This window comes from Zalophus californianus, chromosome 8 (assembly GCF_009762305.2).
Source record: "Zalophus californianus isolate mZalCal1 chromosome 8, mZalCal1.pri.v2, whole genome shotgun sequence".
Lineage (NCBI taxonomy): Eukaryota > Metazoa > Chordata > Mammalia > Carnivora > Otariidae > Zalophus > Zalophus californianus.
The window spans coordinates 124,231,994-124,258,190 of NC_045602.1; the positions used below are offsets into that span (position 1 = coordinate 124,231,994).

A 26,197-nucleotide genomic window follows, 5' to 3' on the forward strand; every position below is an offset into this window, starting at 1 on the left:
ACCTAAGGGGCCACAGTATCTAAGATAGCGGGACTTGGCTGGGCATGCTGGTCAGAGGTGTCTGGCCTGAGTGTATGAGCGGCCAGTAGGTGGCACCATTCACCAGGGAGAGAAATCCAGGAAGCCAGTGAGTTTGGGGAATTGGGGAGTTTAGTTTTGGACATCAGGAGTTGGAAGTGCAGGTGATAGCAGGAATCCCATCATGAAGGGTCTTCATCTTAGAGACTGTATCAGGGGGTTTATTTTCAGAATTGTGGGGACTGTGGAAGAGAAGAGAAATGACCATTTTACTTTAGAACAATTACTGTGGTTAGAGCCTGGATGGCACAGTGATCTGGGCCTGAGTTGGCAGTGATCTAAAGAGCAGGTGGTCATAGGCCTGGAGAGCAGGGTAGCAGATTGAAAGTTTAATACATCGGGCTTCGGTGAGAGATTAAATGTGAACAGGATGGACAGTGAGCGAAAGTGGATAATGAAAATTTACTTTCTGGTTTGAGCCACTGATTAGGTATTGTTACCTATTTCTAATGTCACCCTACTGAATCCTATAGGCAGTGAACAGATGGAGAACAACATTTAAATTGGGGATAATAATAAAAGCTCATACTCTTACAGCTCTTACTGTGTGTCCGCAAATTCAGTCTCATCCTCTCAACAGTCTCATGAGAGTACCATTATCAGCTTCATTTTCCAGATGAGGTAACTGACAGAGAAGTACAGTAACTTGTCTGAGGTCACACAGCTAGGAAGTGGTGTGGCTGGAATTTGAACCAAGGCAGTCTGGCTGAAGGCTGCTCTCACTGCCTGCCTGGTGAGATGCCTCTAAATGAGGAGCTGAGTTTAGACACACTGAACTTGGGAGATCTGTGGGGCAGCCCCGTGGACCTATCCAAGGCACAGGAAGATACATGGGGCTGGGTGGGGACAGCCTGGACCTTATGTTCTGACTGTTGGATCCTGATGATGTATTACTTATGCAAAACAACAACTGGAAATGTAAAGAGCCCCTGCTCCAAGGCTGTTGAGCTAAGCCTTTAGGTACTCATACTTACTCTATCTGGCAGTTCACAATAGCTGCTTTGAGTTTTTCAATTTGGGTTAAGTCTTGATAAGTCTTCAACTTACTCTACATTTGAACTGTTATATCATGGTTTCCTGGCTCAGCCTAACTCCAAGAATTCTTTCCTTGCCCTTCATGGTCTCTTAACCAATCTTCCCTCTCAAGCGTTGACATGTAGCTATAATTTGTCAAGGTATTTCTTCATTCTCTGCTTATACACTCATGAGTGTCTAATTCTGCCCGAGGGAAAAAGAAAAGATTTCACCAGAAAGGTGCACCTGTGTCCTCAGAAGCCGTTGGACATGAGGTCTCACTCTGTGTCCTTTCCTCTTGGCCCGGCTCTATAGCCATTCCTCCCCCTTCTCTCTGAGATCAGTCTCTACTTTGACACCACTTTGGTTCCCATCTTGCCCCTGTTCTCAGGGGACTCACACCATTTTTCCATACATGCAAACACATATGGTACCTTTTCGCATCCTTTAAAATACAAAAACAATGGGCGAAAACCTAAACCCACAAAGTCCCCTTCTATCCAAATCCCCCCCTAAAGCTGTCCTTTCCTCCCCCTTAAAACCATAGTATCTCTACTACTTCAATTCTCTCTCTCCTCAGCCCACTGCGCACTGTAGCCTGACTTCCATCCCCACGGAAACACATCTTGCTGAGGTCACAAGTAACTTCCTTGTTGCTGCATCTAGTGGCCTCTTTCTCAGTTCTTTTTTTTTTATTTTTTATTGTTATGTTAATCACCATATATTACATCATTTGTTTTTGATGTAGTGTTCCATGATTCATTGTTTGTGCATAACACCCAGGGCTCCATGCAGAATGTGCCCTCTTTAATACCCATCACCAGGCTAACCCATCCCCCTACCCTCCTCCCCTCTAGAACCCTCAGTTTGTTTTTCAGAGTCCCTCATCTCTCATGGTTCGTCTCCCCCTCTGACTTACTCCCCTTCATTCTTCCTCTCCTGCTATCTTCTTCTTTTTCTTTTTTCTTAAAATATGTTGCATTATTTGTTTCAGAGGTACAGATCTGTGATTCAACAGTCTTGCACAATTCACAGCGCTCACCATAGCACATACCCTCCCCAATGTCTATCACCCAGCCACCCCATCCCTCCCACCCCCCACCACTCCAGTAACACCCAGTTTGTTCCTGATATTAAGAATTCCTCATATCAGTGAGGTAATATGATACATGTCTTTCTCTGATTGACTTATTTCACTAAGCATAACACCCTCCAGTTCCATCCACGTCGTTGCAAATGGCAAGATCTCATTCCTTTTGATGGCTGCATAATATTCCATTGTGTATATATACCACATCTTCTTTGTCCATTCATCTGACGATGGACATCTTGGCTCTTTCCACAGTTTGGCTATTGTGGACATTGCTGCTATAAACATCGGGGTGCACGTACCCCTTCGGGGCCCTACATTTGTATCTTTGTGGTAAATACCCAGTAGTGCAATTGCTGGATCGAATGGTAGCTCTAATTTCAACTGTTTGAGGAACCTCCATACTGTTTTCCAGAGGGGCTGCACCAGCTTGCATTCCCACCAACAGTGTAGGAGGGTTCCCCTTTCTCCACATCCCTGCCAACATCTGTCGTTCCCTGACTTGTTAATTTTAGCCATTCTGACTGGTGTGACTTGGTATCTCATTGAGGTTTTGATTTGGATTTCCCTGATGCCGAGCGACGTTGAACACTTTTTCATGTGCCTGTTGGCCATTTGGATGTCTTCTTTGGAAAAATGTCTGTTGATGTCTTCTGCCCATTTCTTGATTGGATTATTTGTTCCTTGGGTGTTGAGTTTAATAAGTTCTTTATAGATTTTGGATACTAGCCCTTTATCTGATAGGTCATTTGCAAATATTTTCTCCCATTCTGTCGGTTGTCTTTTGGTTTTGTGGACTGTTTCTTTTGCTGTGCAAAAGCTTTTTATCTTGATGAAATCCCAATAGTTCATTTTTGCCCTGGCTTCCCGTGCCTTTGGCGATGTTTCTAGGAAGAAGTTGCTGCGGCTGAGGTCGAAGAGGTTGCTACCTGTGTTCTCCTTTAGGATTTTGATGGACTCCTGTCTCACGTTTAGGTCTTTCAACAATTTGGAGTCTGTTTTTGTGTGTGGTGTAAGGAAATGGTCCAGTTTCATTCTTCTGCATGTGGCTGTCCAATTTTCCCAACACCATTTGTTGAAGAGACTGTCTTTTTTCCATTGGACATTCTTTCCTGCTTTGTCAAAGATGAGTTGACCACAGAGTTGAGGGTCCATTTCTGGGCTCTCGATTCTGTTCCATTGATCTATGTGTCTGTTTTTGTGCCAGTACCATACTGTCTTGATGATGACAGCTTTGTAATAGAGCTGGAAGTCCGGAATTGTGATGCCGCCAGCTTTGCTTTTCTTTTTCAATATTCCTCTGGCTATTCGGGGTCTCTTCTGGTTCCATACAAATTTTAGGATTATTTGTTCCATTTCTTTGAAAAAAGTGGATGGTATTTTGATGGGGATTGCATTGAATGTGTAGATTGCTCTAGGTAGCATTGACATCTTCACAATGTTGGTTCTCCCAGTCCATGAGCATGGAACGTTTTTCCATTTCTTTGTGTCTTCAATTTCTTTCCTGAGTATTTTATAGTTTTCTGAGTACAGATCCTTTGCCTCTTTGGTTAAATTGATTCCTAGGTATCTTATGGTTTTGGGTGCAATTGTGAATGGGATCGACTCCTTGATTTGTCTCTCTTCTGTCTTGTTGTTGGTGTATAGGAATGCCACTGATTTCTGTGCATTGATTTTATAGCCTGCTACTTGTGTGAATTGATGTTCCAGGTATTTTTAGGGGTATGGAAGTAGCTTAATTTTATGTTCTAGCAGTTTTGGGGTGGAGTCTTTTGGGTTTTCCACATAAAGTATCATATCATCTGCAAAGAGTGAGAGTTTGACTTCCTCTTTGCCAATTTGGATGCCTTTGATTTCTTTTTGTTGTCTGATTGCTGTGGCTAGTCCTTCTAATACTATGTTGAATAGCAGTGGTGAGAGTGGACATCCCTGCCGCGTTCCTGACCTTAGGGGAAAAGCTCTCAGCTTTTCCCCATTGAGAATGATATTCGCTGTAGGTTTTTCATAGATGGCTTTTATGATATTGAGGTATGTACCCTCTATCCCTATACTCTGATGAGTTTTGATCAAGAAAGGATGCTGTACTTGGTCAAATGCTTTTTCTGCATCTATTGAGAGGATCATATGATTCTTGTTCTTTCTTTTGTGAATGTATTGTATCACGTTGATTGATTTGCGGATGTTGAACCAGCCTTGCAGCCCAGGGATAAATCCCACTTGGTCGTGGTGAATAATCCTTTTAATGTACTGTTGGATCCTATTGGCTAGTATTTTGGTGAGAATTTTTACATCCATGTTCATCAAGGATATTGGTCTGTAATTCTCCTTTTTGATGGGGTCTTTGTCTGGTTTTGGGAACAAGGTAATGGTGGCCTCATAAAATGAATTTGGAAGTTTTCCTTCCATTTCTATTTTTTGGAACAGTTTCAGGAGAATAGGTATTAATTCTTCTTTAAATGTCTGATAGAATTCCCCTGGGAAGCCATCTGGCCCTGGGCTTTTGTTTCTTGGGAGATTTTTGATGACTGCTTCAATTTCCTTAGTGGTTATAGGTCTGTTCAGGTTTTCTATTTCTTCCTGGTTCAATTTTGGTAGTTGATACATCTCTAGGAATGCACCCATTTCTTTCAGGTTATCTAATTTGCTGGCATAGAGTTGCTCATAATATGTTCTTATAATTGTTTGTATTTCTTTGGTGTTGGTTGTGATCTCTCCTCTTTCATTCATGATTTTGTTGATTTGGGTCATTTCTCTTTTCTTTTTAATCAGTCTGGCCAGGGGTTTATCAATCTTGTTAATTCTTTCAAAGAACCAGCTCCTAGTTTCGTTGATCTGTTCTACTGTTCTTTTGGTTTCTAGTTCATTGATTTCTGCTCTGATCTTTATTATTTCTCTTCTCCTGCTGGGTTTAGGCTTTCTTTGCTGTTCTTTCTCCAGCTCCTTTAGGTGTAGGGTTAGGTTGTGTATTTGAGACGTTTCTTGTTTCTTGAGAAAGGCTTGTATTGCTATATACTTTCCTCTCAGGACTGCCTTTGCTGTATCCCAAAGATTTTGGACAGTTGTGTTTTCATTTTCGTTGGTTTCCATGAATTTTTTTAATTCTTCTTTAATTTCCTGGTTGACCCATTCATTCTTTAGTAGGATGCTCTTTAGCCTCCACGTATTTGAGTTCTTTACGATTTTCCTCTTGTGATTGAGTTCTAGTTTCAAAGCATTGTGGTCTGAAAATATGCAGGGAATGATCCCAATCTTTTGGTACCGGTTGAGACCTGATTTGTGACCTAGGATGTGATCAATTCTGGAGAATGTTCCATGGGCACAAGAGAAGAATGTGTATTCCGTTGCCTTGGGATGGAATGTTCTGAATATGTCTGTGAAGTCCATTTGGTCCAGTGTGTCATTTAAAGTCTTTATTTCCTTGTTGAGCTTTTGCTTAGATGATCTGTCCATTTCAGTCAGGGGGGTGTTAAAGTCCCCCACTATTATTGTATTGTTGTCAATGTGTTTCTTTGCTTTTGTTATTAATTGCCTTATATAATTGGCTGCTCCCATGTTCGGGGCATAGATATTTTTTTTTAATTTTTTTATTGTTATGTTAATCACCATATATTACATAATTTGTTTTGGTGTACTGTTCCATGATTCACTGTTTGTTCATAACACCCAGTGCTCCATGCAGAATGTGCCCTCCTCAATACCCATCACCAGGCTAACCCATCCCCCCACCCTCCTCCCCTCCAGAAACCTCAGTTTGTTTTTCAGAGTCCATCATCTCTCCTGGTTCGTCTTGTGATTGAGTTCTAGTTCTCTGACTCCCCTCTGATTAGGTATTGTTACCTCTCTCCCTCTGACTTACTCGGGGCATAGATATTTACAATTGTTAGATCTTCTTGTTGGATAGACCCTTTAAGTAGGATATAGTGTCCTTCCTCATCTCTTATTACAGTCTTTGTTTTAAAATCTAGTTTGTCTGATATAAGGATTGCCACCCCAGCTTTCTTTTGGTGTCCATTAGCATGGTAAATGGTTTTCCACCCCCTCACTTTCAATCTGGGGGTGTCTTTGGGTCTAAAATGAGTCTCTTGCAGACAGCATATGGATGGGTCTTGTTTTTTAATCCAATCTGATAGCCTGTGTCTTTTGATTGGGGCATTTAGCCCATTTACATTCAGGGTAACTATTGAAAGGTATGAATTTAGTGCCACTGTATTGCCTGTAAGGTGACTGTTACTGTATGTTGTCTGTGTTCCTTTCTGATCTATGCTGCTTTTAGGCTCTCTCTTTGCTTAGAGGACCCCTTTCAATATTTCTTGGAGGGCTGGTTTCGTGTTTGCAAATTCCTTTAGTTTTTGTTTGTTCTGGAAGCTTTTTATCTCTCCTTCTATTTTCAATGACAGCCTAGCTGGATATAGTATTCTTGGCTGCATATTTTTCTCGTTTAGTGCTCTGAAGATATCTTGCCAGTCCTTTCTGGCCTATCAGGTCTCTGTGGATAGGTCTGTTGCCAATCTAATATTTTTACCATTGTAGGTTACATATCTCTTCTCCCGAGCTGCTTTCAGGATTTTCTCTTTGTCTCTGAGACTCTTAAGTTTTACTATTAGATGTCGGGGTGTTGACCTATTATTATTGATTTTGAGAGGGGTTCTCTGTGCCTCCTGGATTTTGATGCCTGTTTCCTTCCTCACATTAGGGAAGTTCTCTGCTATTATTTGCTCCAGTATACCTTCTGCCTCTCTCCCTCTTTATTCTTCTTCTGGGATCCCAATTATTCTAATGTTGTTTCGTCTTATCGTATCACTTATCTCTCGAATTCTGCCCTCATGATCCTGTAGTTGTTTCTCTCTCTTTTTCTCAGCCTCTTTATTTTCCATCATTTGGTCTTCTATATCACTGATTCTCTCTTCTGCCTCATTTATCCTAGCAGTTAGTGCCCCCATTTTTGATTGCACCTCATCAATAGCCTTTTTGATTTCGACTTGGTTGGATTTTAGTTCTTTTATTTCTCCAGAAAGGGTTTCTCTAATAACTTCCATGCTTTTTTCAAGCCCAGCTAGTATCTTTAAAGTCATGATTCTGAACTCTAGGTCCGACATCGTACTAATGTCCGTATTGAGTAGGTCCCTGGCTGACGGTACTACCTCTTGTTCTTTTTGCTGAGGTGATTTTTTTCATCTTGTCATTTTGTCCAGAGGAGAATAGATGAATGAGAGAACAAAATGCTAACAGGTTTACAACGTCCCCAGCAAATATACTGTATACAAATCAGAAAAGACCTGAAACCAGGGGAAAAGAAAGGGAAAGAAAGAAAAAAGAAAGAGAAAAAAAAAAAAGAAAAAAAAAGATTTTATAAAAGGACTTGATAAGAAGTTGTTTGAAAAAAGAAAGAAGATTTAAGAAAAAAAAAGGGAGAGAATGTGATCATGCAGGAGACTAGAACAGAGCCATACACTAGTGATTTAGGGTATATTTTGATCTGTTAGAAGAAACTGTATCTCAAAATTTTAAAGAAAGAACAACTTATATATATGCCAAAAATAAGGGTAACTACTATGAAGGGATGAAATATGACTCTAAAAATGAAAAATAAAAAGTTTTTTTTTTAAAAAGAGATTGATAAGATGTTGGTTGAAAAAGGGAAAAAGAAAAAAAAAACAGTTAACAAAAATTAACTTTGATGAACTAATGAATCATGGTAAAAAAAAAAGCCATGAATTCTATGTGCAGTATTCCCCTCGTGCTGGAGTTCTCCCGTTCTCCTTGATCGGTAAACTTGGTCTTGGCTTGCTGGCTGTTTGTGCTGATCTTCTGGGGGAGGGGCCTGTTGCTGTGCTTTCTAAATGTCTTTGCTGGAGGCTGAATTGCCCCGCCCTTGTCGGTCCGGGCTAAGCAAGCTGCTCGGGTTTGATCTCAGGAGCTTTTGTTCCCTGCAAGCTCTGGTACAGTTTTGGAGGACCAGGGCAAAAATGGTGGCCTCCCAATCTCCACCCAGAGGAGCTGAGAACTCGGGGCCCTGCTCCTCAGTGTGCCCACAGAGAAAAGCAGTCACTCCCTTGTCCCCGGTCTCCGGCCGCTCTCCGCGCTCACCCGGCCTGTGACCGAGCGTTGCTATCTCTGGCACCTGACCCCGTGTGGAGTCTCCAAACCCAGCAGATCCCTGCGGTGCGCTCCCGCGCCGCTCCTCCCGGGGGAGGAAGGGGAGTCTCCCCAGCTCTGCCGCTTGTTGGGTCCCTGCTGGAGAAGCAGTGGCCCGACTTCCAGGAAGTGGTCGCTTCTCTGTTCAGAGAGTTGTTGCTACTCTCCTCTTCGATCTCCTGTTGAGTTTGTAGGTGTTCAGAATGGTTTGATCCCTCTTCAGCTGAATTCCTGAGACCAGACGAAATCCAGGTCTCCTACTCCTCTGCCATCTTGCTCCTCTTTCTCAGTTCTTACGTTGCTTGAGTTCTGAGTACTGACACTGGACATGACCTCCTTCTTAACTCCAGTCCCCTTCTGGCCTCTGTGGCCCTGCTCTCAGCCACTCCTCCTCTACCCAGCTGCTGGTCCTCAGGGGCTTTGCCTCCCACTCCTCTCATCTCATGTGCTCTTCAGGGATGACGCTGTGTCTGAGAGGAGAAAAACCTGTGGCTCTCTTGGAAAGGATATCAGAAAGGTCACTCAACCAACAGGAATGCTGAATGACCAGGCCTTCCCGGACTGGAGACCAGAGCCTCTGCCGGCTGCCAGGAATTCCCAGGCAGCTTCTCTGGGGCATCGTCGTCAGAGTGATCTAGTCCCATTTTTCATTCTTCTGTGCCCCTCTGTGCAAGAGTCAAGTTCTTTGGCCCCTTAGCAGCATCAGATTTTACCTGCTGCTACTCTGGTCCAAAACTGTACAATTTCCTGTGTTTCACCCCTCTCACCTGGATCTCAGACCCCATTCTCCCAGTGCTGGGGGCTGTTTCCCTCTCTTCCAGTTCATACTGTGCATAAATACTCAGTATTTCAGGGTTTTCTCCCCTCCCTTTTCTTCCATCCTCCCCCCTCAAGTGGCATCTGGGCAGGAGGAAGGGGCAGCAAACGAGCTTTGTGGTTCAGGTATGTTCCCTCCCCGTTGCTGGTCTTCCCAGCCATGTGGCTGCCCTGGACTTGTCACTCGGCATTATGGATTCTGGTGGGACCCACCAAGACAGGGCTGGCCCGATTTCCTTCCTGAGCAGAATCATGAACATTGCCAGTGTTTCTAGTCATGAGGTTGTCATGTGCCACAGTCCTCTCGGCTTGTCTCCTGAGCTTTCCTCGCCTGCCCAGCCCCTCACTGGGGCAGGCGTACACTTCCAGATTACCCACATGGCACACGGTGGAAGGGGAAGGAGAGAACTGCCCTTTTGCACCGTCTCATCTCCTGGGGCTACTTTTACGGCCGAGGTGCCAACTTGGTGCTGCGACCCAGCCAGTGTGGTCTCCTCTGAAAGGCCTTTCAAGGAGGGCAGACCAGAACACTTGTCCTGCTTTTTCTCCTGGGCAGGCCCAGAAGGCCTTTGTCCCTTCCCACTCTATGGGAACCTCTCTTTAATCTTACAGTGTGTCATCCCCCCACTGTGGCTTATAGAAAATCTCTATCCTCTCACCTCCAATTTGTGTTCTTGATCTACAGAGAGTTTAGAAATTAGGAAATCTTTTTTCCTCCCCAAAAAGCCAGATTTTAAGACTCTCATCTCACTATGGACTCAAGAAAAATTTCAGACTCAGAGCTGAGCAATGGCTCCGAAGCAGCAAAGACCATTCACTAAATGGCTGGGGCACTGCGGGCTTCCTAGGAATCATGAATTACCCACACAGCAGTATAGGTTTGACCTCAAGAAATGTTCTCCTTTAGCTTGATAGAGTGCCCACCTCTTCGCCAGGCACTCTGGCCATCTCACCAAGACTACAGAGAATGGGTAGGGTATTTCTCCAAAGGAAAAAATGGATTGCTATTACTCAAAGAAAGGGATAGAGGGAACAGGCAGGCAGAAAGAGTAAATGTCTTCCACGGCTCTGGTGGAAACTTGCTGTTGACTCCACATCTAGATCTTCGGCCCATATGTCCCCTGTCAGGGAGCCAGAACTCCTATCCCCTTCAAGGGTCCTTCTAGCTGGACTAAGATTGACTAGCTTGGATGGACTGACCCATTTTCTGAACTCCCTGTGGCCTTCTCAACGTATTGGCAATATATTGTAAATCTTTGTACAATATTTCAGGTTCAGATTTCCATTCAGTGTCTTCTCCCTTGTAGTGACCCCAGCAGTGTTACTCTAACCCCATAGGAAGAGAGCTGGAGTTTTATTTTGCCAAAATAAAATCAGCTAGTATCTGTACGTGCTTTCTGTTTTACAAAATGCATTTGCAAATGTGGTTCCTTTGAGCCTCAAAACAACTCTGGGTGTTAGGTACATTTATCTCCATTTTACAGATGAGGCCCAGAGAGGTGAAGCCACCAGTTGAACTGGTGGGTGACAGGGGTTGGATCTCAAATCCCTCTTCTTCCTAAAGCATGATGCCTTCAGCAAAGGAGAGCCAGAAGGAGGAAAATGACCTTGGGAGCAGAATACCAGCTTTGCTTGGAGTAAGAGCTGAAGAAGAGCTGCAGGCATAGAGACCACAAGTAGGAGCACTTGAACAGGGCTGGCTTGTGAGGCCCGTGGTTGTGAGAGCCTGTGGCTGGACCTGCTCCCGTGACTTTGGGGGAGTGGTCCCTGGGACGCCAGAGACGTGGGCCCTTGGGGGAATCATGGCACTCCCTGAGTCTCAGTCTCCCCATTTGCAGGATGGAAATGACTACCCCGCCCCCAACCCCAGAAGAATTGCTTTGAAGATCTGGTGCCGCGCTACCTCTGATGCTGCCTTGGGATCTTCAAAGTGCAGGGCAAGCCTTTAAGTCAGGTTTACTTACTCCAGGGGAGAGCAGGCAGGACTCCAGCCACGGTTCCTTCCTTTTTCTCCTTTTTTCCTTTTCTACTTCTTACTTTTATCTTTATTATTTTGCAACGCCCTTGTTGTAAAATGATACAAGTGATTCGGAAATATTTAAAGTAGAGATGGAAAATCCCAGATGTTCCCCCCCACCCCGTACCTCTCCACCCTACTCTGCGGAAAGATAGTCACAGTGTGCGGTTTAGTGCACTCTCTTCCAGGCTTTAAAAACATGGATCCATACATATTTTGATGTACATATTTTTCTATATACATATATATGTATAGACACACACCCATTTATTCATACAATTTTGTTCTTTAAACTTTACAAAAATGTTCTCTACACTCTTCCGCACCTTGCTTTTTCCCCCCGACAACAATTTTTTTAAAGATTATTTATTTATTTATTTATTTGAGAGAGCAGGAATGGGGGAGGAGCAGAGGGAGAGGGACAAGCAACTCCCTGCCGGGCAGAGAGCCCCGTGTGGGGTTTGATCCCAGGGCCCTGAAATCATGACCTGAGGCAGCCACTCAACTGACTGAGCCATCCAGGTGCCCCCTCTCCCCCATAACAATTTTATCTTGAAGACCTCTGTATATCAGGCCTAATTCAGTTGTATGTCTGGGCATTTTGCAGCTAGCTAGCTAGATAGATATTTAAGCAATTTCCTACCAATATTATAACCAGTTTTTAAAATATTACCAATAGTGCTGCATTAACCACTAGTGCCATTATCCGTTATTATCATTAGTGCTCGTTGAACAAGTTTGTACTCCTGTAAATGTATTTTAAAGTGAAGTTCCTTGTGACACAAAATTTTTTAAAAGATTGATTGATTGATTGATTGATTTGAGAGAATGAGCAGGAGGGGAGGGGCAGAGGGAGAGGGGGCTGCAGACTCCCTGCTGAGCAGGGAGTCCGATGTGGGGCTCGACCCCAGGACCCAGAGATCATGACCTGAGCTGAAGGCAGACACTTAACCAACTGAGCCACCTAGGCGCTCTGTGACACAAATTTTAATATCTGATAAGTATGTTAAACTGCCAGATACCACTCCCACAAGTGGTGTTTGGGGTGTCCATTTGCCTACAATGGCTCTTAGCAGGGGCTCATTTTGTACCCTCCCCCCCCCTGGGGGGGGGACATTTGACAATGCTTGGAGACATTCTTGGTTGTCACAGCCTGGGAGGTAGTGCTGGAGATGCTACTGGTGTCTAGGGGGTAGCAGCCAGGGATGCTGCTAAGCATCCTACAATAAACAGGAGAGCCTCCACCACAAAGGAAGAATTATGTCAGGAGTGCTGAGGTTAAAAAACCCTGGCCTATACCCTTGCCAGGGCTGGAGATGACCATTTTTTTAAGCTTGCCTATCTTGTAGTTTGAAAAATGATACCTTACTTTATTTTGTACCTCTTCAGGAGAGTGGAGTTATATTTACTTCTTACATTATGTATTATTTGAATTTGTTATGATTAATGTGTATTATTCTTATAATTTTCTTGAGAAGCCACTGAAGATTTTTTTTTAAATCAACACCTCTTTGATTATTACTATGCAATCTGTTCTTAAGATTTAGTCATGTAAGTGCCTGTTTGTCTTTCCCTGATAAGGTGTAGAAAGAATTTCTCAGTGTGGGCCTTAAGAACCTGTCAGTGCTTTAGGTTCAAGTCTCTCAGTCTCTGGCCTTCAGAATTTCTCTACTGCACTTCCAACGCACCTTCTCCCAGTGGACCCCAAACCCAGGAACCACCTCCGAGAATCATCTTAGCCCAGAGATACTCTTTATCGCAGACCAGGGCCCCACAATGAAATGTATTCTGCAGCTGACCTTAGGACACCCAGAACATCCACCGTGGACTCATCTGCCCAGATGCCAGGGAAAACAAAACAAAAGAAAACGATAAAAAATCCTTATGCTCATTTCTCAGCTGTGAGACCTGCGATCCGTTCACCCTGTGAATTTTCCACCCTGTCACAGCTGAGCCCAGCCCCTGGTGCTTCTGCAGAGCCCAAAGCTGCTGCCATAGGTTCTGGGGCAGCATGAATGCTTTTGCATTCCCTCTGCTGGGTCCTATCAAATGGAAAAGGAGTGGAGCCCAGTCCTAAGCCCTGCTCAGCATGGCGGGGACCCCTGGAGAAGTGCCCTACATGTTTCACTTGGCTCAGAGAAGCCAGAGCCAGACTGGAGGAGGTGTCCATGGAGAACTTCTCAGCAATCCTGGATACGCCCAAGATGTCCCATGTGGCAGAAATGGCACAGACTTGCCTGCAGCCTTTGCAGATCACCCAATAACAGACTTTCAAAGTGGCCCTGGTGCCAGGGACAGGCTTCTGCCAGAAGTTCTGTGCATTCGATCTGCAGCCTGTTGTGGTTTTCCAGTAAGCAAAGGCATATGTGGAGGCTGCCTGGTCTGATGGCTGTCTCCACTCTGGAATCTACACAAATCCCATCCATGAAGTGAAATATCCAACCTGTGAGGCCATGAATGCCTGAGACAGCCTGCATTGCTGACTTAGTGAGAGAAAACAGTAAGAGGTTCACAGCAGGAAGGGCAGGGAGTTGTGTATAAGAAAGAACACCCAGGGACGCCTGGGTGGCTCAGTGGGTTAAGTGTCTACCTTTGGCTGAGGTCATAATCCCAGGGTCCTGGGATCAAGCCCTGCATGGGGCTCCCTGCTCAGTGGGGAGCCTACTTCTTCCTCTGCCCTTCCCACTGCTCATGCTCTCTCTCTCTCTCTCTCTCTCAAATAAATAAAATCTTTAAAAAAAAAACAAAAAACACCCACCTGCAAGTCAGGGCCTGAGTTCTGCTCATGTATCCTGGGACAGATAAATCACTTTATTTCTCTGGGTCTCAGCTTCTTTGTTAAGTGGTTATTGGAAGCATTCACTTTGTTTTTCTGTGTGTAATTTTCTCAAATAGTAACATTGCCAACTAGATAAAGCTGGCTAAAATAAATTAGAGATCTAAAATAGAGTTTAAAACCAGAGTTCCTGCTGGTTAGTTTTTCTTATTCAAAAGTAATAGATGTTCGGAAGAGAAAAGAAAAAAAAAAAACACAACAACATACAGCCAAACACAAAGTAGTCCATAGAGAACACTCACCTGGAGACCACGCTGTTGGCATCTCATTGAGATGCTTCCAGATAAGACGTTCTTAACTAGGATTGGTGGATGGGCTTTGCGGAGGAGAGCCCCTGAATGATTTAATACCCCCCCCATGGGACATTTAGTATATATGAGTTGTTTTTTCATTACAAAGAATGCCATGCAGATACAAGCTGGATAAAAAATAATTAGCACTTAATGAGAAAGCAAGCAGAAAAATGGACAATTTGAACATCTGACAAAGATGCTTTAAAGATGCACAAAAGCGTGCCAAATTGTCCCACAGTGTACAAAAATTACCAATGAGAGACAAATAGATTAATGCTCATGTTCATCCATTTGCATTTAAGTTAACAAATATTTACTGAACAGATGCTGTTGTATCTGTGCCAGGTGCAGAGTACTCCACTGGCAGCCCAGCTGCTGACCTCACAGCTTTCAAACTAGTGGAGACCGACACGGAAACTATTTCACGCACAGTCATTTGTGTTTAAGCAAACTGCCTTCACGCGTGATTGGCGCATTAGAACCCTGAATCATCTCCCTCCCTGAGCTCTTTTCCTTGACCCCGCCTCCTAGCCCCTGAGGGGCCTGCAGGTCTCCGCCTTGAGGGGAGCTCTTCCAGTTCACATCCAATCCAGACATTGCCTCCGAGTGCCCCTGCATGAAGGCCATTCAACTTTTGCTAGTCCTCTTTGGGGAACAGAAGCTTACAACCCTCAATTTGGCCCGTGCTTGTTTGAAACTTTTCCCTATATTGAACTGCAGCCTCCCTCCCTGTAGCTTCCTCTGATTCATCCCAGAACCTCACAAAACAAGTCTGCCTTCTTCTCCAACCTGGAGATCTAAAGAGCTTTAGATCTTCAGGTGAAGCACCCAATCCCATGGTCCGCCCCCAAGACAGTACCCAGCATCTGTGATGTCCTTCCCTGGCAGAAAGGGCCTGTAAGTCCCCTGTTGATTCATCAGACCATGCACATGCCCAGACCAAAGTATCCATGAACAGATGGCCACAGCACGGGGGCAGCAAGGCCCAGATCTTTGAGGACAGATTATGCTAGTGACGCTAGAAAACCTCCTGCAAGCTTCGGGAGGGTGGATGGGGATGGAAAGAAGATGAGCCAGCCCTTATTGGAGGACCTAATCTGCTGTCCTACCCCCCAAAAGAGCCTGTATGCCTAGAGTGTGTACTTATCTCCTGGGTATTTTATTTTATTTTTTTAAAGACTTTATTTATTTGACAGCACAGATAAGGCAGAGTGGCAGGCAGAGGGAGAAGCAGGCTCTCCGCTGAGCAGGGAGCCCGATGCGGGGCTCGATCCCAGGACCCTGGTATCGTGACCTGAGCTGAAGGCCAACGCTTAACCGACTGAGCCACTCAGGCGCCCCTCTCCTGGAGATTTTAATTCAGCTGGTCTAGGGTAGACCCGAGATTCTGCTTACAAGCTCCCAGAGATGTGCTGATAATTCAGAGGGTACTTTTTGAGTAGCAGAGCCCTAGGGCAGTGGTGTCATAATACCCTGGAGGAGCTTTAAAAAATACCAAGAGTTTGGCTTACCCCAAACCTACTGGTTCAGTCTTCTTGTCTATTTATCAAGAAGGTCTCAACCTAGACTGCACATTAGAATCACTTGAAGAGTTTTTAAAATGCTGACTCTCACTCACTGATCTCTCTCTCTCTCTCTTGCTGCTCTAGTTTGAAAAATTTACCAGCCTAATTTGGTGTGGGAGCAGAGGTTCCCAGCCCTGGCTGCACATTAGAGTCACCCGGGAGTATTATAAAATGTCAGTGTCAGGGCCCTTCCCTGCAGACCCACTGAATCAGAATTCTTGAGGTTAGGGCCAAGAGATCAGCATTTCATAAAGCTCCCTAGATGATTCTGAGGTGCAGCCCCTGGTGCAGAGTCTGAGAGAAGAATCATCTGGGGTTCTTGATGAAAATACAGGTTACCACACTCTCCCCCGAACATTCCAGGACTCTATGTTTAACAAGTGCCATGGGTGATTCTTAGGAAATGGCAAGGTTGGGAAATACTGAGGTAGAGGAAAGGTCTCTGGATTGGAGTCAGAAAGACAGTGCTCCTAGCTGCAAGACTTCTCACAGGTCACTTAGCCTCTCTGAGATTCATTTCTTCATCTGTAAAATTGAGAGGATGGTAATTGTTTGGGGCAGAGATGGATATAACTAGCCCAGAGGTCTGCATAGCCAGTCTATAGGACAGTTCTTGTTGGAAACTGTCACAGGCCAGAGACTACATTCCCCAGCTCTCCTTTGCACTTTGGTGACATGGCCACAGGACTGAGTTCTGGCCAGTGGAACAAGGGCATAAGTAAGGAGGGCTGCCACCCATTGAAACCTCCCACAAGGTCCTCTGCTCTCTCTCTCCACTGTGTGCCCACTGGGTAGCAGTGCCTGCCGGATCGCAATGCCTGGGTGATCTTGGAAGCCACACGGGAAGGTTGGCAGAGAACTCCCTGCCCTTCCCCTGCCTCCTGCTAACTGGACTTTGCGTGAGTGATAAATAAACTTCTGTGTAAAGCCACTGTGGTTTCTCTCTTTCAGTAGCTAGCACTATGTTAACTGACGTACTGCCCCTAGGATTGTGGCAAAAATTATCTCATGCAGAGGCTGCAAACTGATGATGTGAGGGCTTAGATCCAACCCACGAATATGTTTTGTTATTTCTGTGCCAGCCAGTTTTTTTTTTTTCATAACACATTTTAAGATGAGAGATTTCACGTGAACCTCTGGATCTCCAGGTTCCTGAAAACCTGGAATAGCTGGCAGCCAAGCTTGCAATCCACTCCGGGAGAGATTGGCTGGAACAAGGAGCGGCCAGCTGTATGTCAGGTAGAACGCGTGCTCTCCCAGTCCACCGTGCTCCCCACCACACCCTTACGGCATTTCTGGGGTCCCTGTGGCTTCCTGAGCCAGCAGGCCCTCAGGTAATCGATATAGACAGTAGATGCATTCACTGTTAGGATTTTTCACAGCGAATTTCTTCAGGCGACTTCTAACTCCCAGGAGAACCATTCATCCTGCCTCAGACTTGGAAGCAAAATCTCCTGAGTGAACCTTTCAGGCTGAAGGATGTCCACCACCCCCACCCCAGCCCACCCATGGCCATGGCCCGTTCAGTGTCTGCTATCTACGGAGGCAGTGGTGTGTGGAGGAAAGGGCTCAGGTGTATCTGGGGATCAGGTAGACCTGGACCCCAGCCCCAACTCTGCTGCTTCCTAGCTGGTGATTGGGGGTCAGGCAGTTCGTGTTATTTATTTTAGAGAGAGTGTGAGTGGGACGAGGGGGGGCGGGCAAAGGGAGAGGGAGAGAGAGAGTCTCAAGCAGACTCCATGCGGGGCCCAATCTCACGACCCTGAGATCGTGACCTGAGCCGAAATTAAGAGTCGGACACAACCGACTGAGCCACCCAAGTGCCCCACCATGTAACCACTTCTGCTGACTATCCTTCTATAACTTAACATATTTTATTTATTTATTTTTTAAATGTTTTTTATTTATTTATTCATGAGAGTTAGAGAGAGAGAGAGAGAGAGAGGCAGAGGCAGAGGGAGAAGCAGGCTCCCCACCTAGCAGGGAGCCCGATGCGGGACTCAATCCCAGGACCCTGGGATCATGACCTGAGCCGAAGGCAGACGCTTAACCATCTGAGCCACCCAGGCGCCCCCCTAACTTAACATATTTTAAAAATTGAATCGTATATACTTTTTTGGTAACCTACTTTTTTTCTTTTTATATTTTTTTATTTTTATTTTTTAAAGATTTTATTTATTTCAGAGAGAGAGAATGAGAGATAGAAAGCACGAGAGGGAAGAGGGTCAGAGGGAGAAGCAGACTCCCTGCTGAGCAGGAAGCCCGATGTGGGACTCGATCCCGGGACTCCAGGATCATGACCTGAGCTGAAGGCAGTCGCTTAACCAACTGAGCCACCCAGGCGCCCCTCTTTTTATATTTTAAGTATTCTAGTAACCCTTGCTAAATAGAATTTTTAGAGTAGCTCATATAATTCCAACCTGTTTTTAACTGTAACCTCTACATTATACCCTTACTCATTTAGTGGATGTAAATTGTTCCATGGTACAGACGTACTCTATTTATCTAATCCCCTATTGTGTGGACACTTAGAACTCCCATTTTCTGTGGACTTGGGTGTTAGCGCTTTACTTTGGGCTAATAACTTCATTCACCTGAGCATCAGTTTCCCCATCCCTGTGATCAGGATAGTAACAATCTCACTTCACTTAAGATAATGACTAAAAAGTGCTTAGGACAGTGTCTGGTACATGGGAAACCCTCATAGCTGTTACTGTAGTAACATATTGTAATCTACCAGTAGTAGGCCCAAGTGAGCAGTTCCCTGAGGCTCTCCACCTCTCTGTGCACTGAGTTCACATTCAAGGCAACCTCTTGGTGGCTGAGTCCGTCCTTGGTTCTCAGGGAGAGAAGGGCAGGAGTGATCCCATCATTGGCAAGGAACAGCTCGTCTCCAGTGTGAATTAATACATTGGAATGTCAGTATATATATCTCAGGCGTTTTCAGATTTCTGGCACCCAAACTGGACGTTATTTTTCCCTGATTAAAACTCTCCAGTGACTCCCCAGTGCCCTCAGCATGATGTGATAACTCCTAAAGGTGGCTTAGCAGGCCTGGCATGACCACCGAGCCTCATCTCTCACCTCTGTCTCCAACCAGATGAACAGCCGTGGGTCCCTGAAACACCGCACCCTCTCTCTCACCTCTGGGCTTTGCACCTGCTCCTCCCTCTGCCTGGAGCATGCATCCCTTTCCCCATCTTCTCTCCATCTGGCTAATTCCTCCTCATTCTTAAAGTCTCTTCTTAGAGGTCCCTGAGCAGGTGCTGGCAATGCCTTACCCGTCCCTACTTTTACCATTTCTGTGCACACCAGCTGACCCCCAGCAGGCAGCACTCACATGGGTTGCCTGAGGGCTTTCTGTAGTCACTGGAAGCTTCTCTGCCAACCTCAGGGCAGGCCCGGAAGTGCTGGGAAATTAGCACTCCCTGCAAGGAGCAGCCTTCCAACAATGACAGGACTTGGTGTGCAAATGCCCTGGCTTTCTTCCTCCTGAGGGGGGGGGGGGGAGTGCTTTACACCAGCCTTGGGATTTCCCTGTGGGATTAAGCTCCGGGCACCCAGGGTGCTAACTTGCTTGACAATACACCTTCCCAGACTGCCTTTCTTGCCTGTTATTCCCCCACTTGCCTCCCAGAGTTTCCTTCTCCCAAGTTAACTGCTTGTCCTTGAATTTTTTTTTTTTTAGGATTTTATTTATTTATTTGACAGAGAAAGATCACAAGTAGGCAGACAGGCAGGTGGAGGGAGAAGGAGAAGCAGGCTCCCTGCTGGGATCATCATCCGCCTAAGGCGGATGCTTAACTGACTGAGCCACCCGGGTGCCCCGCTTGTCCTTGAATTCTTGTCTTGGGATCTGCTTCAGAGGAACCCATGCTGAGAGCCCCCAGCTCCTGAGAGCCTTCACTGGCATGTCCAGCACCCAGGTGGGACAGGCAGGTGCCCCTTCCCGGCTCTGCCACACCCCCCGTCCTTACCCCAGCACAGCACTCATCACATTGGGGTATAATTGCCCAGGTCCGCACGGAAACACAGACCATTCACTGTGGAAGAAATTAAAATGGATTTGAAACAGTTGAAAAGATGAAACTCAAAGAATGCCAGTTGATAAGGCACCTGAAAGGGCAAAATTAGAAAATCATTTTACAGCCCCTGATAATTGGTCTAGCCAAGGACCATCAGTGGATGAGAAACAAGATACCCACAAGGTCCTGGTGGGAAGAGGAAAAATAGACATTTAACATGGAAAGTGGTGGTCACCACCTCAATCAAATATGGCGTCACTAATAGTGGGACACCAAGACATTGCGGATGTCCGGACTCGAGGCAAAATGAAGCACACAGCTCCACCCACAAAGGATTAGTTAAATTCCTGCCCACAAATGCTTCACCTGAATCTAGTCTATGCTTTAGACCTAAGTGGTAGTTTATAGGAAACACAGAGGAGAGTACAAGATAAAAGGCGCGACAATGACCAATCAGGACCCCAAGCAGAACATTGTACAGGACGGCTCTGTGAGTTGACATTGTGGGGAAAAATATAAAGGAATGAGGACCATTCTCCATAAAAGAGAGTTGAGAGGTAACAACAGAATTCAAGGCATGGTTCTCGTGTGGATCCTGGTTCAAACTCACTATGCAGACATTTCTGGTATGACAGGAGAAATGGGAATGTGAACTAGATATCAGGGCCTTATTGTTAAATTTTTAAATGTGAAAAGTGTGTTTATGGAGAAAATGACTTATATTAGATGTAAAGTATCTAATACTGAAGTATTTCATGGATGAAGTATCATGATGCCTATAATTCGTTTCAAAATACTTCAAACCCTCCTTCCCAAATTAAACAAACGTGGCAAGTTCTAACTAATGATTGTATTTAGGTGATGGATATATGGGTGTTCATTGAGCTATTTTGTTTGCTATGTCATGTCCGAAAATTTCTTTATCATAAAAACTCAAAAGAGAGAAGCAAATAAAAACTGCAATATACCATTTTTCACCCAGAGATTCAAAAAGAAAAAAAAATATTTAAAAAATATGCTGAGTGGGCAAGGGTGCAGGGAAATGGGCCCTTTTGTTGATTGTTAGTGGGGAGTATAAATTGGAACAGCCTCTTTGGAGGGAACTTGGGCAGAGACATATTCTTCGATCTAGCAACTCCACTGCTAGGAATTTATCATACAAATTATACTCAAACATGGGCACAGATCTGTATGAATAAGGATTTTCCCTGCAGCATTGTTTTTATAACAAAAAATTAGAAACAGCATATATGTCTGTTAATAGGAGTTGTTAAATTTATTACAGGGCATCCATACCATGTAGACTGTTCTAAAGTATGGATTAGACCTGCATCGATAGGAAGCTCTTTCCCAGATGTATCGATAAGTGAAAAATGCAAAGAGCAGACCAATGTCTGTCCTATTTGTCACTGTATTTCTGATGCCATCAAAGTGCCTAGTACGCAGTGGGGGCACAGTTAATATTTGTTGAGGGGATGAGTACACATTTGAGTGCAACCGCTGTAACATGGGCTCCTTGGATGCATTTAGGTCGAAGACACAGGGACTGTGGGGCATCCCAGTTGGGTGGCGGCTGGCAGTGCCAGGGATGAAAGATTCACCGAACGCAGAACAAAAGTGATAGAAGTTTATTGGATACACTGCAAGGGAGCATTGGCAGGACAGTAAAGGAGAGCTTGTCTGCCACGAGCTATAGTTATAGGGTGGAGTAAGGGAGTATGGGGACATATGGAATTGTCCTTTTTTTTTTTTTTTGGTAATCTTAGGAACTGTGCTTGGTTGTAACTGGTCAGTTAGGGCTGATGGCTCTTTCAAGTTGGGTCTCTTAATGAGCCTATCTGGGTCAGCTAGGTGGTCGCTGTGGGCCCTTTTGCCTTGCTCAAGTTTCCACTGCTCAAGCCTGTTGCCTAAAATTGGCCTCTAAAGGGACCAGATTTTCTAAGGTCTTACTTCCCTGAAATTTGAATTTTCCCTAAAGACACATCATATCCTGCTTTGTAAAATCTAATCATGAACAACAAGACACTTTGAGGAAAAAGGAATAAAAATTTCATGGAGGGACACCTGGGTGGCTCAGTTTGTTAAGCATCTGCCTTCAGCTCAGGTTGTGATTTCAGGGTCCTGGGATCCAGCACACACACACCGCCCCCCCAGTCAGGCTCCCTACTCAGTGGGGAATCTGCTTCTCCCTTTCCCTTTGACCCTCCCCCCACTCTCTCTCTCTCTCTCTCTCAAATGAATAAAATCTTAAAAAAAAAATTCATGGAAGGGCAACAAAGAATTTGCTGAACCAGGAAGGCTAATGTGGCAACTGGGACTTAGTAGAAAATGTAGCTCCAAGCTTCCTGGCAGCCAAAGCAAAAAGGGAAGCCCATGGGCCACGGAAATTTTGCTATCTGGTAGAAGGAAGGACACTGATTCCTCAAGAGCCATGCTTATCAGTCTGAAAGGGTGATGTGCTCAGGAGTTTTTTTTTTTTTTTTTAAGATTTTATTTATTTGTTTAACAGAGAGAGAGACAGCGAGGGAGGGAACACAAGCAGGGGGGCTAGGAGAGGGAGAAGTAGGCTTCCTGCCAGGAGGGAGCCCGATGCGGGGCTCAATCCCAGGACCCTGGGATCATGACCTGAGCCGAAGGCAGACGCTTAACGCCTGAGCCACTCAGGCGGCCCCGTGCTCAGGAGTTTTTAAGAGCATCACATGGAGGGAGGGCAAATCAGAAGCTTATCTTCCTGGTGCATCTATTTGCTCAATGGTAAATAAATTACAACAATATTTATAGCAAGGGAAGCAAGGGTATATTAAGGAACTTTATGTAAAACTCCCACAAATATTTAGGATAAACTAAGTGACAGCAGGACATTATGGGCTCTGCTAGTTATGCCTTAGTCTCCTGGGTGAAGTGACCTTGGACCAATGACTTGACTCTCAGCCTCATCCTCCTCCTCTCGTAAAAATGATTATTGTGCAGATGAATGAGATGATGCGTGTAAAGTGCTTGGGTTGATAAATGCTTGCTGTGCTTTTGTCTATATCATTATCATGGTATCATGACCTTATCACTAAAAGCATAGACTCTGGAGCCAGACAAGCTGGGTTCGAATCTTGACTCCACCACTTACTCGCTACGGGACCTTGGACAAGGTCACTTAACCTCTCTGTGCTCAGTTTTGTCCTCTATAAAACGAGGCTCAGGGTTATTGTGAGGGCTCAATGACTTGATGGTTGTAAAGCCCGGGCACACAGCAAGTGCTATGTAAGCATTTGCTCCGGACTTCATAGTTTGCTCCCTTCTGTCCTTAGAGGTCCTTCAGGAGAAATGCTAGAAAATGACAGCCCCTAAGAGAGACAAGCTATTTCCAGACACTGATTTATGAAAGGAATGTGTCTCTATAACACCAGTTGTCCTAAGAGGTATTTGCTTCCTGGAAGATAGTCAGAATGCATTAACAATGGTGGAGTCTTGGCAGATGACTGGCCAGATATTAGCTATTTGGGGGACAAGGCCCACTCCCCTGTGGCTCCTCGAACCCTTCCAGGGAGCCGGACCCGAGAGGACTGGTGGTTTCTCTGGCAGGGTCCAGGGGCGCGCCAAGGGGAGGAGGAGGGAAGGAGCTCCCGGGACCCCCCACGCCCCTCCCCCACTCACACAGCGAGTAATGACATTCACGGAGAGGGGAGGGAGGGAGCGAAGCAGAGGGGCAGGCTCCGCGAGGCCATGTGATGCTGGGCGAGAGAGAGCTGCCGCCGCGGAGCCTCCTTCTTTCCTCCCTCTGATTCCGGGCTGTCATGGCGACCCCCAACAACCTGACCCCTACCAACTGCAGCTGGTGGCCCATCTCGGCGCTGGAGAGCGATGCAGCCAAGCCGGTGGAGGCCCCCGACGCGCTCGAGGCGGCCAGCCCCGCCCATTGGCCCAAGGAGAGCCTTGTTCTGTACCACTGGACCCAGTCCTTCAGCTCACAGAAGGTAGAGCCCAAGGGAGCAGGGGAGCAGAATGCACCCGGTGGCTAGGAGGCGTGGGGGAGGGGATCCAGGAGGTTAGAAGGGGTCTGAGGACCCCGGTGAGAGGCTGGAGGGTGAAATGTGGGGTTTCAGGGGCCGGAGGGTGGAGAATGCCGGGCTGCTCTCCCGGGAGGTGACTGGCCCTGTGTTGGGCCCCAGGAGCACCATCCTCAATTCTGGGAACATCCATTATGCCTCTTTCCCTCCCAGAAAGACCCAGTCTGTTGGAAGGCTGAGAAGAGAGACAAAGGCAAGGGGAAGGGAATGGGCACTGCTGGGAAGTCGGCCTGTTGGAGGGGGCGGCTGCTGCGGGGAGGGAGGAGGAGCGCTTCCTGGGATCCAGCCTCCAGCTCCAGTAGTCGGTGGTGGGCCTCCCTCCGAGCTGCTGTCCCAGATACTACAGGCCCTCCAGGTCACAGCTCCTGCCTGTCTGGGAGCCTTCCTCTGGCTAGGGCTTGGAGGGTTTGTCCCTAGTCCTCTCCTGCATCCACACTTATCTTGAGCTGAGAAGGAAGGAGTTAACCCATCTCCTTAGACCAGCTCGGTTCGGCCCCTAAAATCTATGTTTTGCTCTTAAAGACACAGACGGCCCCTCCGCCCCTTCTCAGACCCAGACAAGCTGGGGGTGGGGAGCAGTTAGGAATACAGCCTGGTGCTGAGTTTTCCGGTTCCCGCTTCCTGGGGGTGAGGGCCAGACCCTGCGCCTGTAAGACAGGGGAGCCTCTAGGGGCGCAATCTCCCACTCTGGGCGGCTGTCCGTCAGTGGGGCACGAATTCAGCACCATGGCCAGGGCCCAACAGCGAGTGCTGCTGATCTCCTAAGTGGCGCTCATTGTCAGACCTGGGATTCCTCTTCTTCCTGGAAGATCCTTTTGTTCCATTCACTCATTTTTCAGGTGGAGAAACAGATTCCGTAAAGAGAAAGGAGCCAAAGATTGAGTTTGAGTCTTGATCCAGGCTCAGTTCATCATCTGGGAAATGAGATGATGATGATGATGATGATGATAACAACAACAATGATAATAGTAATAGTTACTTCTTCTAATTCCCACCCCTTCTCAGAGCTGCTGAGAGGGTTGTTGAAGAGGCGGTATAACTTAGTGTTCTAGATGGCACTACCCAAACTTGAGCATACATTAGAATCACTGCATGATCCTGGTTAAAACACAGACTGCTGGGTCCCACCCCAGATATTCTGATTCAGCAGGTCTGGAGTAGGGCTCAAGAGGCTGCATTTCCAACTAGCTGCCAGTGATGCTGATAAAGCTGGCCCACTGATCCTCTTTTGAGTAGCTCCAGTTTAGAGTATAGACTCTGAGCCCAGGCAGTCCCCAGTGGAAGAGCCATCTTCCCCAGTAATTCACTATAAAGCTTTGGACAGGTTGCCTTTCCTCTCCAAAGCCTCGGTTTTATAATCTGTAAAATGGAGTTAATGGCAGTACCTTTCTCAGAGGGTTATTTTGAGGGTAAAATGAGGTGACACACAAAACGTGCTGGTAGCAGTGCCTGGCAAAGGGTCAAGACTCTGATAATTATAGGTGTTATGATATCACTAAAGTGCTAGGGGAAGGAGGAGTTGGGTTAGCCAGGGCACTCTGGAACTCACCCATAAATTCTACACATGCATGCTGAGCACCTACTGCATGCCAGGCTCTATGCAAGTTGCTGGCAGTTTGGAGATGAATTAGACTGACTTCCAGATTTCAGAATACCTTCCCACCCAGCACCTTAGGAGCCAGGCCTCAGTGGCTGGCACTGGACAGGGGGCAGAGGGATGGTACCTCCCATCACCATTCCCCAAGGGAGCTTCTTGCTCTTCCCTTTGCCACCATGGAATATATCCTATTCAGTCTGCACTTAAGGCTGAGATGGCCCCTTATTCAGGGATGGGACTACCCACTGCAACCCCATTTGTGACCAGGCCAGCCTGGGTATCTTCCTGCCTCCCCTTCCAGGACCTTCCCCTTGCCTGGGGGACCATGGTGGGTTCTAGAGGCAGTGTAGCCTGGTGGGAAGGTCATGGGCTCTGCAGTCAGATGGTCTTGGGTTCCATTTTCATCTTAAGTGCTTACTGGCTGCGTGACCTTGGACAAGTCACTTCTCTGTGCCTCAACATCCTCATGTAGCAAAAGGGACTTTTGCATCCAACCCTGCAGAATTCCTGGGGGATTAAGAGGACATACGTTAAGTGTCTGGCACATAATAGGAATTAAGCAGGTAAGTTTCCTTCTTTTCAGTCCTGAAGAGCCCTGCCTGCATTCAGGGAGCAGTTCCCCTTGGTAGAGCATCTAGAAGCCTGTCTTTAATGGTACATGAATAGCAGA

At 46.1% G+C, this 26,197-nt stretch overlaps 1 protein-coding gene across 6 annotated transcripts in view; it reads left to right on the forward strand.

Annotated features, from left to right (window-relative positions):
• The window catches only part of GDAP1L1 (ganglioside induced differentiation associated protein 1 like 1), a 54,061-nt gene that overhangs the window by 3,974 nt on the left and 23,890 nt on the right, over positions 1–26,197 (forward strand). For 2 of the 6 annotated variants that reach the window (XR_003524599.2, XM_027621496.2), the window contains exon 1: positions 22,442–23,837. The exons of the other annotated variants lie outside the window; for them this stretch is intronic. Coding sequence is in view for 1 of the 2 variants with exons in the window: in XM_027621496.2 (XP_027477297.1) it covers positions 23,658–23,837 (180 nt within the window). In the remaining variant the exon portion in view is untranslated. Of the gene's footprint in view, positions 1–22,441; positions 23,838–26,197 lie in introns of those variants that run through there. 6 annotated transcript variants of the gene reach the window in all.